The following is a 17,529-nucleotide window of genomic DNA, read 5'->3' on the forward strand; positions in this document are numbered from 1 at the left end:
CCAGCTGCAGCTGGTGGAGTGGGAGGGTGGTGGCCTGGGGAGCAGAGAGATGGGAGATCCCTCTCTAAGGCAGGGAGCTGGAGGATGAGGGCAGGGGCTCAGAGTGGGATGAGGATGAGGGAGTAGAATTGTGTAAGTTTGGGACCATGATGTGGTATGGGCAGGGCAGGACAGTACACAGAGAGAGCACACAGTGGGATAGCATCAGGTTGGAGGGCAGGGTAGGATGGAATGGGGAGGATGGGATCAGGATAGGATGTGATGGGGAGAGTGGGGGATGTGATGGGGAGGGGATGGGACCAGAATTGGATGCGGTGGGATGGGAATGGGGTGGGATGAGATGGGAAGAAGACATGACGAGAAGGGGATGGGAATGGCATAGGGATAGAGTGGAATGTGGAGGGAGTTGGATGGCTATAAGGATGGAATGGGGTAAGGGCAGCCTGTAGACGGAAAGCAGTGGGATTGGGATGAGATGGGACAAGGATCGGGAGGAGACGTGACAGGGAGAGGGTGGGATAGGATGCGACGGGGGTCAGGACAGAATAGCATAGGGACAGCGTGAGGTGAGATCACGACGAGTGATGGGGCTGGGGAGAACGACTGTCCCGGGGAGCCGCGCAGTGCGGGGACGGAGCCTGCGGGGCTGGGGCGGCGAAGGGCGGGGGGCGCCGCTGGCTTGCGGGGCGGTGCGGGGCGGCGCGGGGGCGGCGGGGCACGGCTCGGCACAGCCGAGCACGGCTCAGCCCGGCTCAGCCCGGCGCGGCGCGGTCCCCCCCGCGCATCACGGCGCAGCGCGGCGCAGCGCAGCGCGGCCCCGGCACAGCCGCACTGAGCCCGCCCCGCCGCAGCCCGGCCCGGCCCGGCCCGGCCCGCCCGTCCCCGCCGACAGCGAGCCAGGTCGGGCGGGCGACGGGGCCGGGGGCGCGGGACCGGGATGCGCGGGGATGGGATGCGCGGGGAAGGGATGCGCGGGACCGGGATGCGCGGGGCGGACGGGCGCGGGGCCGGGGCGGGGTGAAGCCGTGCGGCCTCTCCCCGCAGAGCCGCCATGGAGGTGTTTATGAAGGGCTTGTCCAAGGCCAAGGAGGGGGTGGTCGCCGCAGCTGAGAAGACCAAGCAGGGGGTGGCCGAGGCCGCCGAGAAGACCAAGGAAGGGGTCCTCTATGTCGGTAAGGACCGGCTCGCCCTGCCTGCCCCCTGCCTGCCCCCTGCCTGCCCCCTGCCAGCCCCTGCCTGCCCCCTGCCTCCCCACCCCCGGCTAATCTCTGCCCGTCCCTGCCTGCCCCTGCCGGCCTTATCTGCCTGCCCTTGCCTGCTCGTGCGTTTGCCCTTGCGTCCTCCTGCCCATCCCCCTGCAGTCCCCCTTTCGTCCCCACCTGTCTCCGGTCCCGCTCCCCCTCTCCCCTGCTCCTTTCCTGCCACGACCACCCTGCGGCGGAGTGCCCCGGGGCAGAGGGTCGGTGCCCGCGGTGCCTCGCTGCCCACCGGGAATCTGCAGGGCAGAAGAGTGGGCTCCGCGGGCAGAAGCAGAGTCGGGGACTGGTCCCCAGGCTGAGGGGCTGAGACCCTCGGGGACTGGACCCCTTGCAGCTCCCAGTCAGAGCCCGAGAGTCTCTCAGCTCTGTGCCCAGGATGCTCTGGGGCAGGAAAGTAGAGGGACCATGATGGAGGTGGTGACCCCTGTGTTGGGATGTGCCTGTCTTGGGGCAGGGGGGTGGGGACCATGTTTGTTCCCCTTGGAGAGATAATGCCCTGGAGCTCATCCCACACCAGCATCTCCCCTGCACCCAGCTGGTGACTGAGGGGTCCCTCCGTGCTGCCCCTTGGGGCCGGGATCTGTTTGGGGCCGGGATCTGTTTGGGGCCAAATCCTAGAAGACATGGCTGGCAGGAGGAGCAGTTCCTGGGCAGTCTGTGCCTGGCTGTGGTGCTGGAATGTCCAGGGAGGGAGCTGAGGCCAACCCTGCTTGCAGGGGGAGGGAGGAAGGCGCAGGGCTGAGGCTCTGTTCTGCTCCAGAGGGCACAAGCTCTGTGGGAGAGCTGAGGACGCAGAACTCTTCCCCTGGGCAGTGCCTGCCCTGGGCCCCCATCCTCCCCAGGGTGTGTGTGCTGGACAGGGGTCCAGCAGCTCAAGGAATGCCCTGAGGCTCCATCCTGCTGGAGCTGCCCTACTTTTCCTTCCATCCTAGACACCCCACTCCCATTCCGTGGGGTATCCTGGGTGGTGTCACTCTGCTCGAGGGAGCCTGGCAGGGTTGGCACAGCCAGCAGCAGCACCCAACTCCAGGCGCTCTAGCTGTGGGGCTTCCCATACCGTGCTGGTTCTAGGTTTGGATCCCGTGGGAGGTTTTTCTCAGCAGCATGGCTGCCATTCGCCCTGCCTGGCTGTGCCCTGACACGGGCCCTGGGGTCTCTGCCCTGCCTGGCATGTGGTGGTGGCCCTGTGCTGCCCCAGTTCTGGCTCCTGCAGGGACAAGAGGAGCCTTGAGGGGAGCCAGGCAAGTGCTCAGTCCCCCAGGTGCCCTGGCATGGGATGTGGACAGGATGCTGTCCTGGCTCAGAGCCCTGCCAGGGTCCCGGGCATGGCACATGTCGGAGCCCAGCTGTCAGTCCCTCTAACCTGATCTCTGTTCTCTTTCTACCCTCAGGGAGTAAAACCCAAGGTGTGGTGCAAGGCGTAACCTCAGGTACGGGCCCCTCTGTCTCCCCGCTGTGGTACCCCTCTGGCCCTGAGAGCATGGCCACACTAACGAGATCAGAGGCTAATTGAGGGGCTGATGTCACTCTGCTAAAGCCTCTTATATAACAGGTCCGGCAACCAAGGATTTGCAGCGGCTGCTCACACTCCTTGCCCAGCTGCAGAGGAGTGTCGTGGCCCCCTCCCCTCCCCACCAGGGCAAGGAAGTGGGAAGAGCCTGATCCTGCCCAGCATCTCTCTGCCAGTTTCCCCCCCCCCACCCGGGTGGTGCAGGGCATGAAACCACGGCTGGGCACCCCTTTTGGCACGGGGGAGGGGCACTGATGGGCACCCCCGGCTCTTGCAGTGGCTGAGAAAGCGAAGGAGCAGGCGTCCCAGCTGGGCGAAGCGGCGTTCTCCGGCGCCGGCAACATCGCGGCGGCCACCGGGCTGGTGAAGAAGGAGGAGTTCCCTGCGGACCTGAAGGTGAGAGTCCCCAGGCATTGCCGTGCCCATGGGGAGGCTGGCACATCCCCAGGTTTGGTGGGGAGCCCCTTGGCTGTTGCCCAGTCCCAGAGGAGAGACCACGAGGGTGCCCAGGTGGTCTCCCCGTGCCCAGGGCAGGCGGGCATCGCGGCCCCGGCGTGCGCGGCCTCGTGCGCGGTGTCTGCGGACGTGTGCGTGCCCGGGCCCTGGCATGGCGGCCGGCGGCGTGGGCCCACGGCGCATCGCTCCAGCAGCTGCGAGGTGACCTGACAGCTGCGGGAGGGGCAGCGGGTTCCAGCTCGCCGCCCCATGAGCCGTTGGCTTCCAGCTTAGCCCAAAATAGCATCAGCTGAAGAAATGAGGCCACCGCCGCCACCGCTGCTGCACAGGGGGATCTGCTGCCCCCCTTTCCCGCCTGCCAGCCCCAGGGAGGGGTTACCCAGCACCGCCCTCCCCTGCCAGGGATGCAGGATGCTCCTGCAGCTCTGCCAGCGCCTGGAGCCTGTCGATGCCCACGTGGTGCCAGCACTCATTGCCTGCCCGAGGCTGGGGCTGGGAGCAGTGTAGGGATGTACACACACAGCCCCTGCTCCCGCAGACGTGTGCATGTCACCTCCCAGCTAGGGAGGCTGCTGCGTGCCCAGGGTGCCGCTGACTCCCCACGGAGCCCCTTGTATCCTGAGTGCACTGCTGGTCTGGCAGGGGCAGGAAGGGTGTGTGCCGTGTGGGGGGCTGTGTGTGTGTGGGACTGACCTCCTGGTTCACTCTCAGGCAGAGGAGGTGGCCCAGGAGGCTGTGGAGGAGCCGCTGGTCGAGCCGCTGCTGGAGCCAGAGGGGGAGAACTACGAGGAACCCCCACAGGTGAGGGGACAGGGTGGCACAGTGGACACAGTGTGACAGTGATCAGTGCACTGTCCAGAGCAAAGCTGGCGTTGGGCTGGAGAAGAGGGGAGCTCTGTGCTCCACTTGAACTCTCTCACTGGCTCTTTCCTTCCCCATCCTGCAGGAGGAATACCAGGAATACGAGCCAGAGGCATAATGGACCCCCATCCTTGCCTCTTCCACCAGCAGCACAACGAACCGCCGGTAGCCCCCTGCTCCTCCTCAGCCGGCCCCGGCCGGTGCCTGTGTGCCGGGGAGGAGCAGGGGTGCCCCTGCCCCGTTCGCTCACGAGTTCTTCCTCCAGTTCCGTTCCAAGGGACCGTGTCCGTGTCTCCGTAACATGTCTAGCAGTGAGAAACACCCGCTGTGTCCGAGCCCCCAAGCCCCGGCGCGTGCCCGAGCCGTGGGTGCTGCCCGCAGGGGCTGGTGTGTGTGCGTGTGAGTGTGAGCGTGTGTGTGAAGCCCGGGTTTATGGCTCTGTCTCCCTCCCAGCGCCATAAACCCCGGCTGCGTCCCGGCGTGTCCGTGTGTGTACAAAGCATGTTTACCTGCTCGCGGGCTGCTGTACATTTCGCTTGCACGCGTGTCCCTGTGGTTCTGCTCTGGTCATCGTGGAACTATTTTTTTTTTATATATATCTCTCTATCTATGGGTGGACGGGTCTTTTTGCCTTTGTGAACCCTTGGCGCCCAAGCCCGCTCCCCAGCCTGCTGGGTGGTGACGGTGCCCGCGCCCCTCCCCGAGGTCCCATAGTGCCGACGCTGTGTTGTGACGTGGCATGGATATTCCCCCGTCGCTGGATGTGCAATACGAGGGCAGCTGCCAGTGACACAGCTGCCCCCGTGTCCGTGAATAAAGCCAACTCTTGTCTGTAGCCCCCTGGTCCTGGTTGTGGGGTCCCTGAGGAGGGGTTGGCCCTGTGCTTTGGTGGCAGGGGTAGTTTTGGAAAGAGGAATGCAGCTGGTGCTGGGGGAGTGGGCAGAACTGGTTGCTCATGAGGACAAGATGCCTTTTTGTCTGCTGGCTGCTGCGTCACAGCAGGTCACTGTGCCCTAGGCCTCCAGTCAGACTCTGGCTGAGACTTGGGGTGCAGGCAGTGTCTCCATGCCACCTGCCTGTCTGCAGGGCTTTGCATCTGCAGGGAGCCCTGTGGGGCTGAGGACCGAAAGCCAGGATGAGTGTATACACAGCCCTGGGCTCCAGCATTGGTTTCTCCTTTCCTACGTGCCCCTGCTCCCCTCAAGGGGCTGAGGATGTGGCTGGCACCCAGAGCTCACTCAGATGCAGCGTGGGGCAGGTGCGTGTCACACATCCCACACATGTGGGATGTCCACCATGGCAGGGGGTCCTGTGCCCACCCCACAGTCCTTGGGCCTTCAGCTCTCCCAGGGCAGGACGACCAACCCAGCCTGGGTCCCCAGTTAGCCTGCAGCCCCTTGGCTGCAGCACAAGTCAGGGTGAGAGGCTGGGCTGAGTCTCCTTGCCATGAATATCAGATTAGATCCCCCACCTGTGCTGGCTCGCCGGCTTTGCCAGCGAGGAGTGAAGCTGCAGCAGTCAGCACGGACACACAACGGGTTTGCTGATGCCAGCAAATCCTGCCCTGTCTCTGGTTGCAGCAGTGCTCATACCACCCACTGTGTGTTGTTGGAAGGACCAAGACAGCTCTTTGGGGGCTGGCTGGCTAGATCCCCTAGAACATTTTTTCCTTCCCTTGTCCAATTCTGCCATCCATGGGCAAGCAGACCCAAACCAGCAGCAGCATGGCTTGCCCCAGTGCCAGGGAGGCTGTAAAGGGGCTGGGGCAGAGGCAGTGTGGGGGAAGACAAGCCCGTGCCTGGGAGAGCTGGAACCCAGAAAGCAGGGAGAGAACTTGCTCAAACCAACCGTTTATAGAAAGCAGGGTGTGTCCTGTGTGCAGCACCCCCTGCACAGCAGGACTGTGACCCTCAGCAGGGCAGCTCCCCTGGGTGCTGTGTCTGTCGGTGCAGCCGACCTCATTGAACACAGTGAACACCTGCTCCAGGTTCCCTGTCCACACTCAGGCTGTACCTCGCAGTCATGGTTGTAATTTTCTAGAGAGAGGAGAGCTGTGAGGCTGGTGTGTGCCAGGAGGATCTAGGGACAAGCGGGGGCAGAGGTCCCGATGAGGAGGGTGCAGGCAGTGTCACATGACAAGCCTGGCACAACCCTGGAAATGGGGTGCACAGGTTTGTGGGAACAGAGAGAGGGACAGGGACCCAGCAGCAACAAGGAGCACTGCTGAGCATGAGGCTTTATCCAAGATGGATGCAGTCACTGCTGGGAAGATGAACCCAGGCCTTGAGCTGACCTGCCAGGAGCTGTGATGGGGTGCCATGGGTGGGAAACCCTCAAATACAGCCCAGGGGCTCTGTAGCAAAGCAAAGAGCCCGAGAACAAGGATGGGTGAGGCAAAGAGCCCTCAGGTACCTTGGCTGACTGTTCCATGGTGTAGGACAGGCCTGAACACAGTGGTGGGAGGAAGCTGGTATTTGTAGCAGTCCCCTGCTTTGCTCACATTTTCTGCTGCCCATGATTTTCAGTGCTGACACAGTGACACCCCAGTACCTTTGAGAGCATCATCTCCTCTGTCTTGGGGGCAGATCTGATACAACAATGAAGACTGAGGATGCAGAAGAGCCAGCCAAGGTCACTCCAAGGATCCTTGCTCCCTGCCAGCAAAGGGAAGGGCTTGGGCTTTCCTTCCCCCAAATGATGTAACCTGCCACCTCCACCTCATGCTCCATCCCTCTGGCACAGCAGGCAAGATGTCAGTGTGGTGATGTGGTGCCTTCCTGGGCTGCTGAATTCCTAAAGCCACGGTTCAGCTGCGCTGATGCCGCTCACACACCAGTGCAGGTTCTGTCAGGAGCGTGTGGCATGAGTGGTCTGTACGTTTGCTTGCTCTGGGGTGTGTTCTTCCTCCTGAGCTGATTCTCAACAGTGGCAGGGGTGAGGGTGTTGTGAGACATCTCTAGGATGCTGCTATCATAGGGATCTGTTTTTGGGAAGCCAACTACAGTGCTGTGGTCCTGGAATGTGCAGGAGAGTCCTGCTGTTCCTAGCCTGGCAGTGTTAAGCACAGCCCTCAGAGCAGGCTTTGTAGGACACGAGGGGCAGCCACCTTCTCTGTGGGCATTTTAGAGACAGGCACTGACCACCACCCCTTTAAGAACAGGGACTGGAATGGCTGGGCTCAACTCACCTGCTCATAGTCTTATAGTGCCTTGGTGTTGATCCTTCTGGAATTTTGAATGGCTCTGTCTGTGTGCCCCACACAGATACAGCAGGCACCAGACTTGTGCAGGTGTTCAGCCCACTATGCCAAAGCCCTACAGTGACATGGAGCAGACATGGTGTGGGAAGAGGGAAGCTGTGGGGACAAGTATTTGTTCTGGCCCTCTGTGCTGGTAATAGCTCCCTCTCAGGAGCTTTTGCTGAAAAGCACAAATAGAAACCTCAGCCTAGCTGTTCTTGGTGAATGTTTTGGCTGGATAGAGACTAGGACCTGGCAGGACAGAGATCTCCTTGGCTGGTGAGAGGGTAGCAAAAAGCAGAGCCTGCTCATCTTCCAGCTCCTCCTGTCTTTATCACCTTCAGAGCTCCTGGACATGGTGTTCCAAGCACAGCACGCTGTTCAGTTCCTAAAAGCCAATCCCGATAGAAAGCAGATCCAGTGAGAAACAGTCCCTTGCTGGGCACCATGCAGCATCCAGGCGCAATCTGAGCGGTCCTGCACCTCACACGGAGGGAGTGCGATTGGCTGCCACGGGATCAGCACAGAGCAGGGCCATGGGGGAGCTCAACTCTCCTTACTGGGACAGAGGATTTTCCACTGTTTGCCCCAAAGCACTTACCAGCTTGGTACAGCTCCTAAAAGCAAAACTGACACTGCGAAACCAGTCCCAAAACACAGCAAAACTATCCACATAGTAGTCAAAGTCTTCAGCTGCCTCATTCTCTGCTGTATCAGCGAAGCAGAAGGATGTGTAGAAAGAAAAGGGATCAGCAAAGACAGGGCCATTCCCGAGGGCACTGCGGGCAGCAGCTCAGGGTGCAGCCTTGGTTCAAAGCCTCTTCCCCGGGGGAGGGAACTGCTTTGGGGAAAGAGGGCTTGGAGGGATACACGGAGTGCCAGCTGCAGGCAGGACTTCAGCTGTGTGTTTTCCAGTTTATTCCTCCCTGGCAACGGCCTCAGGAATGGGCAGCTGCGGGCGTTGGATCAGGGCAGCCAAGAGCAGGAGCTCCTGGAGTTACAGCAGGGGGAAGCACCTCACCGCAGTTGTGAGCTGGACCTGGTCTGCAGGGAAGAGAGGGAAGGTCTTTCCTGGGAGGAGAGGGGAAAATGCAGTGCTGGTACCCTCAGAGTCCCACCGAGCTCTTGGGCTCCAAAGCGGTGCTATCCGAGTTTACCCAGTGCCCTGCTGTGTGGGTGTAGATATTTGCTATCCAGGACATCTCCCATTCCCCAGGTACTGACGCCAGGGCCAGCACGTCAATCCCAGGCCCCGTGGAGGTAGAAAAATCAGTCACATCTTGTCCTGCAACTCATTTGCTGAGCTTCAACCAAAGCATATCTACAACTGGGTGATTACCATGGGCTGGTCATGGTCTTGGACACACCAAGGAGTCCCCTGACCAATGTCTTGTGCTGCCCATATCCCAGGGCCACCCCAGTGTCCTACAGGCATGAATGGCTTTGGCTTTCACAGGGTCTTTGTCTTGGCCCTTACCAAGAGGGAGTGTAGAGGTCTCTGCCTTGTGACCAGCACTCTCTGAGCTCTCTATCACATGCTGAGGCAGGAGAAGCCTTCACTCCTCCCTGAGTCTGAGCAGGCCAGTGGGAGTACAGGATAATTCCCAAGTGAGGACCCTGCCCAGTAGGAGGACTAGCCTGAGGGTCCCTCTACTCCAAATTCTCAGTGCAGGCAAAGTAAAGTGTAAAGGGATGCTGGAACACCAGGGCAGTGACAGGCAGTGATGGTGGCAGCCTCTGTATCTGCCTGGCCAGGCAGCTGCTGTCTGCTCCCCTGACTGCCAGCACACACTGCTTACAGAGCCGGGACAAACCCACCACCTACAAACTCCTTCTTGGCCTTTTCTACAGTAAAAGGCCTTGTTATTTTCTCGAGGTTGTGTTCCTGGGCAAGAACGACAAAACACAGTTGTTACTACAGGCCCCAGGAAAAATCACAGAGCCTCAGTACATCATCCGGCAGCTGCCCTGCCCTGCCTGACGGCTCCAGGGAGTTTAGTCACAGCAGCTGGGGACCCTGGCATGAAAAAAAGACATGTGTGAACTCCTGCTCCCTTTGCTCACTGCCCTTCTAAGCCCTTGCTGATTTGCCCCTTCCCCCAGCACAGCAGGCAGTGGTGGGAGCATCCCCACTCCAGGCTCCCTCAGCGTGTCTCCGGTCAGATGCACCGACCCATAAACCAGAGTTCACCCCCCTCTCCCCACCCCAAGCTGCTTTTCACAGTCGCTGGGTGAGTGTTACTCACTACAAACATCTCCCCCCACTCGTCAGAGCACATCGCTGTGATACGCATGGAGAGGGAGGGCTGTGCAAATGGAGCGTGAGTTATGGGCTGTCGGCAGGGAAACGAGGAGTGAACTCACCGAGTATTTCCTTGGATTGATCCTCACACCCACCATGGCAACACAAAAAGGAACATCTGGAAAAGGCTGGGTAAGGCAGACAGATGTTCTCTGCCAGCTCACCTGCTCCCCAGGGGGAGGAAGTGACTGTGGCAATCGTGACCGTGTTGGTGAATCCAGGCAAGGGGCCACCGCTTCCCCACACCACACATGGCTCCCTGGTAATGCCGTGAAGCCTCTGCAGAGCAGAGCCGAAGGCAGGACAGGATATGGACCCTGAGCCTGCCACAAATGCCACCAGCCAGAGCTGAATCCATGACAACCCAGGCACAGCCACTGCATCTGAGGAGCACGATGCTTGACACTTCCTGATTAACACCAACATTCCGGGCTGCCAGCGGCGTGTTCTGCAGCGAGACATGCCCTCACACATCTGTGCCCAGAGGAGCATCCTGCACTTCCAAAGACCTTCTGATTTTCACAGCCCCTAATGAGCTTTTCTGACTCATGGCCCCATCCCATGCCCAAGTTACCATGTGCTTTATGTTCCCTTTGTACTTACCCACTACGGTGCGCTTGTGTGCCGTTAATGCAGTCAGGGCTTTCACTTCATCGACATCGATTGAGCTGCTGAAACGAGCCCCTGGGAAAGGAAAGAGAAGAAGTGAAGAGTCCCTGCCTCTCCACCACAAAGGCACAGAGGCACTGTAGGAAAGGCTTTCGCTCTTCTGGAACAGCAGCATCTGGTTGCAATAGATGATTGTATTGATGATCAGAAGTCAGGAGCACCTCTGCTGTGGAGACAGGATGGGAGAGTTGGGGCTGTTCAGTCTGGAGAAGAGAAGGCTCTGAGGAGACCTTAGAGCCCCCTTCCAGTACCTAAGGAGACTTGGACAGGGACTTTTTACAAGGGAGTAGAGTGATAGGACAAGGTGGAATGTCTTTAAGGTGAAAAAGAGTCAATTTAGATTAAATATTAGAAAGAAATTCTTCCCTATGAGGGTGGTGTGGCCCTGGCGCAGGTTGTCCAGAGAAGCTGTGGCTGCCCCATCCCTTGAAGTGTTCAAGGCCAGGTTGGATGGGACTCTGAGCATCCTGGTCTAGTGGAAGGTGTCCCTGCCTAGATTATCTTTAAGATCCTTTCCAAACCATTCATTGATTATATGACTGTGTTGGTTCTTTTCCACAGCTCTCCCTTATCCTGTGCTGAGAGATCAAATGTGTGACTGGGTTGTTCTCCAGTGTCACCCCTCAGCTCTGGCTGATTGATGCCATGCTGAGGTCCCTCTCAGTGGCACAGAGCAGCTGGCAGAGCTGGGCCTCTCTGTGCCTCTGTCGCTGCCTCTGCCCCCAGCTGGCCCTGGGGCCATATCCTTGTCTGTACCCAGGAGTACCCTGGATGATATTCTAGGCCACCAGGCTGCAGTGTCCTGGGTGCAGTTTTCTCCCATCCCACAGGGCTGAGGCAGGGGCTGTATTTTGGGGCACCTGGGACAGAGGGTGCTGGCAGGGATCAGATACCCCCCAGCATATCCACACAAGACAGCTGGGAAAGCAGTGCTGTTTTTAGGGTGCTTGGTGCTTTTGGGTCTCTGGGTAACATCCTTGTCACCCCAAGGCACTCACAGGCACGCTGAGGATCTTTCTGCGGGTGACATGACTTGGGGGACAACACGGGATGCACGGCTGTGGCCAGAGATGGGATCCTGGTGCCGCTGGGCATCCCCTGCCACCACCTCCTCACCCGACATCCCTGCCCGCCGACCTGTGGGCAGCCGTGCGTGAAGGTGACGTGGCTGTGAGAGGCCGTGGGAACCCCCTCTCCTTCCTGCCGGGCAGCGCCGCAGGGGTCACATTCCCAACCAGACCCTGCCAGCTGTGTCCCACCGCTCCCCGGCACAACCGGAGAGCCGGACGCCGTGGAGCCAAGCTGGGGCTGAGCCGAGTGCGGGATGCGTGTGCTGCCCGCTCCGGCGTGTGCGGGCGCCGGCGGCGGCGGGGGAGCCCGGTGTGCGTTCACGTGGAGCTGCCCGTGCGGCGTGGGAGGTGGGCCACGGCGCCCGGGGAGGGGGTGCCGTGCTACCTGCGCCAGCACCCCCTCCACCGAGGGAGAACGCGCTTTTCAGGCAGCTGCCTGGCTCCTCCCGAGCCGGCAGCGCGGGAGTGCGTTGCCAAGGCAATGGGGACCATCTTACTCATCCTCCTCGCTATTGTTCTCCTGCCAGCCCTGAGGTGCCCGGGCGGGGAGAGGAGGAGGAGGAGGCAGCCAGCCTGGGATGAAGGCTGCCTGCGGGGAGGGGAGGATGCTCCCCATGACCGCCCCCCTCCCCCCCCTTCCCCCCGGCCAGGTCTGGTGGGACGGGGACACGCTGGTGGCAAGATGACTTATGGGGATGGGGAGAGACGCTGCCGGCAGAGCTGAGAGAGGCAGGTGGAAGCAAATGGCAGCAGGATGTGACCCCGCAGCCTCCTGCTTGCGGTGAAGTCCCAGCCAGAGGCCAGGAGGCGTTTGTCCCCTCCTCTGCCGGGACTTGCCCCAGTCCATGGTGTCCCTTGGACCCAAAAGGGAATGTGCCGGGGACTGGGTCTGATCCCACACGGGGCACCATGGGATGTAACCCCACACCTATGCATCACACTAAGGTAGTTCCCCCATCCCTGCAGGCATGCAGTTGGGTCCAGTCAATGATGCAGGACTGGAACCAGGACGCAGCGCACAAATGTGGGGACAAACACCTCGAGGAGGGAACACATTGATGGGTGCAGGGTACACCCCCCACTCCAGCCTCTCCAACCATCTATTGGAGTGCCCGGCGGTGACACTGGGGTGCCTCGTTCTGCCCCAGTGAGGGAGGGGGGGCAAGGATTTTTATTTAATTTCCATATCCTGCCTCCCTATTTTTAGCCTTCGGGGTTTTGTTCCAGGCTGGCTGTTTACTGAAAGAAGAAGCATTTCCAGCCTCCCTTGTCTCCAAGCAACCAGGTGTGCCAGCTCCCATGGAACCAGCCTAACCCTATAGATCTATAGGGCTGGGGGACTGGTGCTAACGTTATCTCCAAGATGGGGAACACCGTCTAACCTTAGCACCCAGCCCCCCCAGACCCCGTAGATCTATAGCTCCTGTCTCTGTGCTGACATCCCTGGGTCGGGGGGGGACCCTGGTCCCATAGGGTGATGAGGGGTAGTGGGAAGTTTGGGGGGGTATGCTGGAGGTTTTGGGGGGGGATGCAGGGATGCAAGTGAGGCGAGCAGGCCGCCTTCCCCCCCGCAGCGCGAGCGGGAGTGCGTGGGAAGGAGTTAGACAAAGCCTGAGCCCGGGAGCAGAGGCAAGCGCTGCCGGGAGCGAGACGGGGCCGTTCTTCTCTCCCCGTCCTCCCCCACCCTCGGGCGAGGGGTACTCGCCCATCTCCATCCCGCCACGCTGGCACGTTGTCCCGGTCCCTCGGGCTGACTGGGGTGCAGCCCCCTCCCCGGTAATGCCCGGGAGGGAAGCGGCCGTCTCCATCACCAGGTAGGAGGGGGACTGGGCTCTGTGTTGCTGTCACCCCCACCCACGGGTCCTACGCTAACGTTTGGGACCCCCTGACTCTACCGGTCCCGGCCGTGTGTCCTGCTGTGCTCGAGTGCAGCGGGAAGTGCCGGGATGCTCGTCCCTGGGGCACGCGGGGTGGTGATGCTTTGGGTACCGGGGGGGCTGTGGGACGGTGGGGGACTCCCAGAGCAGGACGTTGTGGTGACAGCGATGACACCGGGGGGGATGCGGTGTGCCGGGACCCCCACTCCGCACGCGGCAGCCGGCTCTCCCTCGCCTCCCCACCGCTGCTGGGGGCGCCGGGGCGGACGGCAGCCGGGGGGAGCGGCCCGGGGCACGGTACCGCCCCCGCCGCCGCCGCCCCACGCATGCTCGCCGCCGCTGCCGCCGCCGCGCCGAGCCGAGCCGAGCGGGACGGGACCGGACGGGACGGGACGGCACCGGGCGGGCGAATCCGCCGCAGGTACCGGCGGCCCCGGGGTGCACGTGGCGGGGCCGGGCCGGGCGCTGCCACCGCCCGCCCCGTACCGGCACCCCCGAGGGGGGGGTGGGCTGCAGCCCCGGGACGGGCGGCGGCGGCCGGGGCGGGTCGGGTCGGCCTCCTCCGGCCGGGGCTGCCGCGGGACCGTCTTTGTCCGGGGCTCGGCCGGGGAAGCGGGGCCGGGGCGTGCACACGCGTGTCCGTGCGTGCGGGTGTGCCCGTGGCCATGTGCTGGCGTGTGCGTGCCCGTGCGTGTGCACACGCGTGTGCCGGGGCTCGCAGCTCCTCCGCGGAGCATCAGTGCCGGGCATGGCGCCACAGCCCCGAGGGATCGGGATGCTGTCGGGGCAGGTCCGGGCGCGGCGCGGCGCGGCCCTCCGGGGATCGGGATGCTCCGTGGGAACCTACAGACCGGGCAGGGATCATCGCCTCCGGGCCCGGCGCTGCTGGGGGACGTCGGTGACCGCCTGGTACCCGCTCCTGTCGCCTCCCTTGGGAGGAACTCGATCGGCTCCGACTGTGTCCGCTCGGCTCTGCCCTTTCCGGGACCCACGAGTGGCCGTGTCCGGAGGCATAGAGTGCCCCACGCCTGCCGGACGCATGTGCTCCCACCTCTGCAGGGACTTCCTGGCATTGGCAAAGCTGGGGGGCTCCCGGAAAGTTTGGGGCTTCCCACCCTGCTTCTGCCCCATGGGGCTGGGAAGCGTTTGGGGACAGTTGGGTGACACTAGACCGTGTTCCCCTCATGTGAAGGGGGAAGGGCTTGGGCTGCCCCGTGCTCCTGCCCTTCTCTGCAGCCCCCCTTGGACCCCAGGCCCAGCTTACTCTCACCCCTCCCTGTGCCCAGCTTCCTGCTGACAGGAGGGGGCTGCTGAGCCCCCCGGCTCTTAGCCTGGTGCCCAGGACCATTCTCCAGGTAACACTCTCTCCGCAGGGGTGCCTGCACTGCATCACCCGCTCCACCAGCCACAGCAGCACCTGGATCCTGCTCCCGGTCCTGCTGCACCGGGAGAAAGCTGACTTTTACGGTAGGCAGCCGACACTGTTCCTCCCTTCCCATGTGCCTGGGCACCGTGTGCCACCACACAGGCTGTGCCAGGGACAGTGAGTGCTCTGCGTGGCCGCCCAACCTGTTGTCATGGGTGGCATGGAGAAAAACAGTCGGCAGCTGAGGTGTACTGGGGGTCCATGTGCTGCTCGTTCCTCACTGCCCCATCCTCTCTCTTGCAGACCCGTGGCGGGACTAGCATGGGAGAAGCCTTCCTTGGGCATGGGCAGTGCTAAGGAGCCCGAGGGGCTGCAGGTGCTGAGCTGCCAGGCCGGGGCCGAGGACTCCTGTGAGCCCAGTGCCGGCTCCCCTGGCTGCCCAGTGGCAGGCGAGTGCCTGCCCGGCTCTGGCTGTGCTGCGGGAGCCCGTGCTATGAGGACCTGCTGTGTGGCTGAGCCAGAGTCCCAGGGCACCAAGGCAGAGAAGAAGGTGCTATCACCAGCAGGACCAGCTGCTGGCACACTTCTCCAGGACACCAGCGCAGAGCAGAGTGTGTCAGTAGCAACAGGGAGCTGCGGGGGACCAAGTGGGGCTGCCCCTGCCTGTGGTCCCACAGGGATGGGGGTCCCCAACACCCAGAAGGAGGACACAGCCCCCACTTCCCCCGTGCCTGATCCCTGCCTCCAGGCAACCAGCAAGGACATGGGGAGCACGCCGGGTCTTGCCAAACATGTGGCATTTGTGGAGCCCACTGCAGGCACCGGGACAGCTGTGCTTCCAAGCCAGGAGCAGCCCCAGGACAACAAAGGGACATCCCTGGGTGCTGCTCCCCAGACAAAGAGCAGTGAGGCTCCCAAGAACCCCCAGGGAGGCACAGCAGACCCCCCCAGCACCAGCACTGTGGGGATTGGGGGTCAAAGTGAGGCAGGTCCGAGCTCCACTGCTCTGGGCCAAGGCAAAGCCGAGGGGAGCTCAGCCCGGGATGTGGGAGCTGGGAGCAGCCAGCAGCCCCAAACAGCCAAGCAGCTTTGTGAATCCTACTCCTTTGAAGTGACCCCACCCCAGGACGCTGGGACACAAGACATGGGGACGCAAGTGGACAGCCGCGTGTCCCTGGTGTCGGTGGCCTTAAGCCCCATGAGCCCCCCATGTGGGGCTACTGCCTTCACTTTCCCCAAGAGAGAGACGGCCTCTGCAGCCCCACGCCTGGAGCCCTCCAAGAAGGATGCGGAGATGCAGGTGTCCATGCCCGTGGAGACCCGCTCAGTGGCCACTGGGCCGATGACACCAGTAGCCAAGTCCCCACAGACCTCATATCCTGAGGTGCAGGTGAAGGGGACGGTGCCGGAGGTGGTGGAAGAGGAGCCTCCGGAGCCCATCCGGGAGGTGAGCTGGGATGAGAAGGGGATGACGTGGGAGGTGTATGGGGCCTCCATGGAGGTGGAGGTCCTGGGAATGGCCATCCAAAAGCACCTGGAGAAGCAGATTGAGGAACACGGGCGGCAGGTGGTGGTGACCCCGCAGAGCACCCGCACCGGCTCCGTCAAGGGAGGGCCCCGCAAAGGCGAGGCCAAGAGGCAGCCCAGTGTCTTCCGTGCTTTGCTGCAGAACGTCCGGCGGCCCCGGTGCTGCTCCCGCGCCGGCCCTGCCATGGAGTGAGTCGCTGCCCATGCTGGCAGGGCGGGGGTGCCTCGGGGCTTCTCAGACGAGGTGGGGATGGGTCCCTGCCCCGGCGTCCTGAGACACCCGGTGCCAGTGTGCAGGGCTGCGGTGGTGATGGAGCACTGCACACTGGGACAAGGTATCTCCTTTTCTGGGGTCCTCCCTGTCAGCCTGGGGTTCTCCCATGAGTGTAGCCCCATGGAGGTGCCCTGGGACGTGAGACTGGTGGCCTGTCTCTGTGCTTGGTGGCTTTTTTCAGCATGAGGAAGCACGTGGCTCCTTCCAGATGGAGGCAGCTGCTCCTGTGTGTCTCCTGCCCGTGGCACAGGTCTGAAGATGGCTCAGGGTGGGTGCTGCTGGCTGCCCTGAGCTCTGGCACCCCAAGCAGCAGCATCACTTCCCACGCTGAAGAGACACTGGTGCCCTGCCATTGCTTTAGCTGCCCTGGGCTTGGCCACACTCCAACAAGCCCGTGGCTGTGCATGCGTGGGTCCCCACGGCTGCCCACAGCAGGCACCAGTTCCCCAACATCCCTGTCCTCTCTGCCCCACTGCCGTGTTGTGGGTGCCCTGGAGGTGGGAGGATGTGGCCACACAGGGCACCAGGACAGATCTCAAATGGGAGAGACAGGGGACAACCACGTGTGCGATGGAGAGCTGCTCATCCCTGTCACCATGACTGGAGGTGCTTGGGGAGTCTGTCCCCATGGCCCCCAGCTCGACCTGCCTGGAAGCAGCACATCCTCTCCATGGCTGGTGGTGGGCATGAAGCGTGCCCTGCTTCCAGGCCAGTCCAGCTGCCCCAGTGGTGATGGAAAGGCCCCGTGTGCTGGGGACACGGGCACGTGTCCCACTGGCCCCGCTGGCCGCTCTTCTCCGACGGCAGCTGGGGACGCGACGACTGCAAAACGCTGCCACTTTTTACAGCTGGGGTTTTACAGGGTGGGGGGAAGGGGAGCTTTTATTGAACTGTGTTTGCATTTTTGGAGCTTTTTAAGAGACACTTTCAGCCATGAGCGTCCTGCCTGGAGCCACCTCCTCTGTGGTGGCCTGTGAGGCTGAGACCATCTTTTCAAACACTGTTCCTACATTGCCTGTGCTCTGCTAGGCTGAAGAGCGTTGGGAGTGAAGGGTCAGTCTGCACGGGGAGTGAACGTCCCTGTGGTTGGCCAACATCCCTATGGCTGGCAGCACCTTAA

At 62.1% G+C, this 17,529-nt stretch overlaps 1 protein-coding gene across 1 annotated transcript; it reads left to right on the forward strand.

Moving 5' to 3' along the window:
- The first annotated feature begins 47 nt into the window (after nt 1-47).
- Nucleotides 48-5,105, forward strand: SNCB (synuclein beta). The gene is made up of 6 exons (XM_069028921.1): nt 48-132; nt 1,045-1,172; nt 2,651-2,689; nt 3,047-3,165; nt 3,937-4,026; nt 4,172-5,105. The coding sequence occupies exons 2-6, from the start codon at nt 1,052-1,054 to the stop codon at nt 4,202-4,204; spliced, it is 402 nt and encodes a 133-aa protein (XP_068885022.1). The 5' UTR covers nt 48-132; nt 1,045-1,051; the 3' UTR covers nt 4,205-5,105.
- Nucleotides 5,106-17,529: the final 12,424 nt, after the last annotated feature.

This window comes from Aphelocoma coerulescens, chromosome 13 (genome assembly GCF_041296385.1).
Source record: "Aphelocoma coerulescens isolate FSJ_1873_10779 chromosome 13, UR_Acoe_1.0, whole genome shotgun sequence".
Taxonomy (NCBI): Eukaryota; Metazoa; Chordata; class Aves; order Passeriformes; family Corvidae; genus Aphelocoma; species Aphelocoma coerulescens.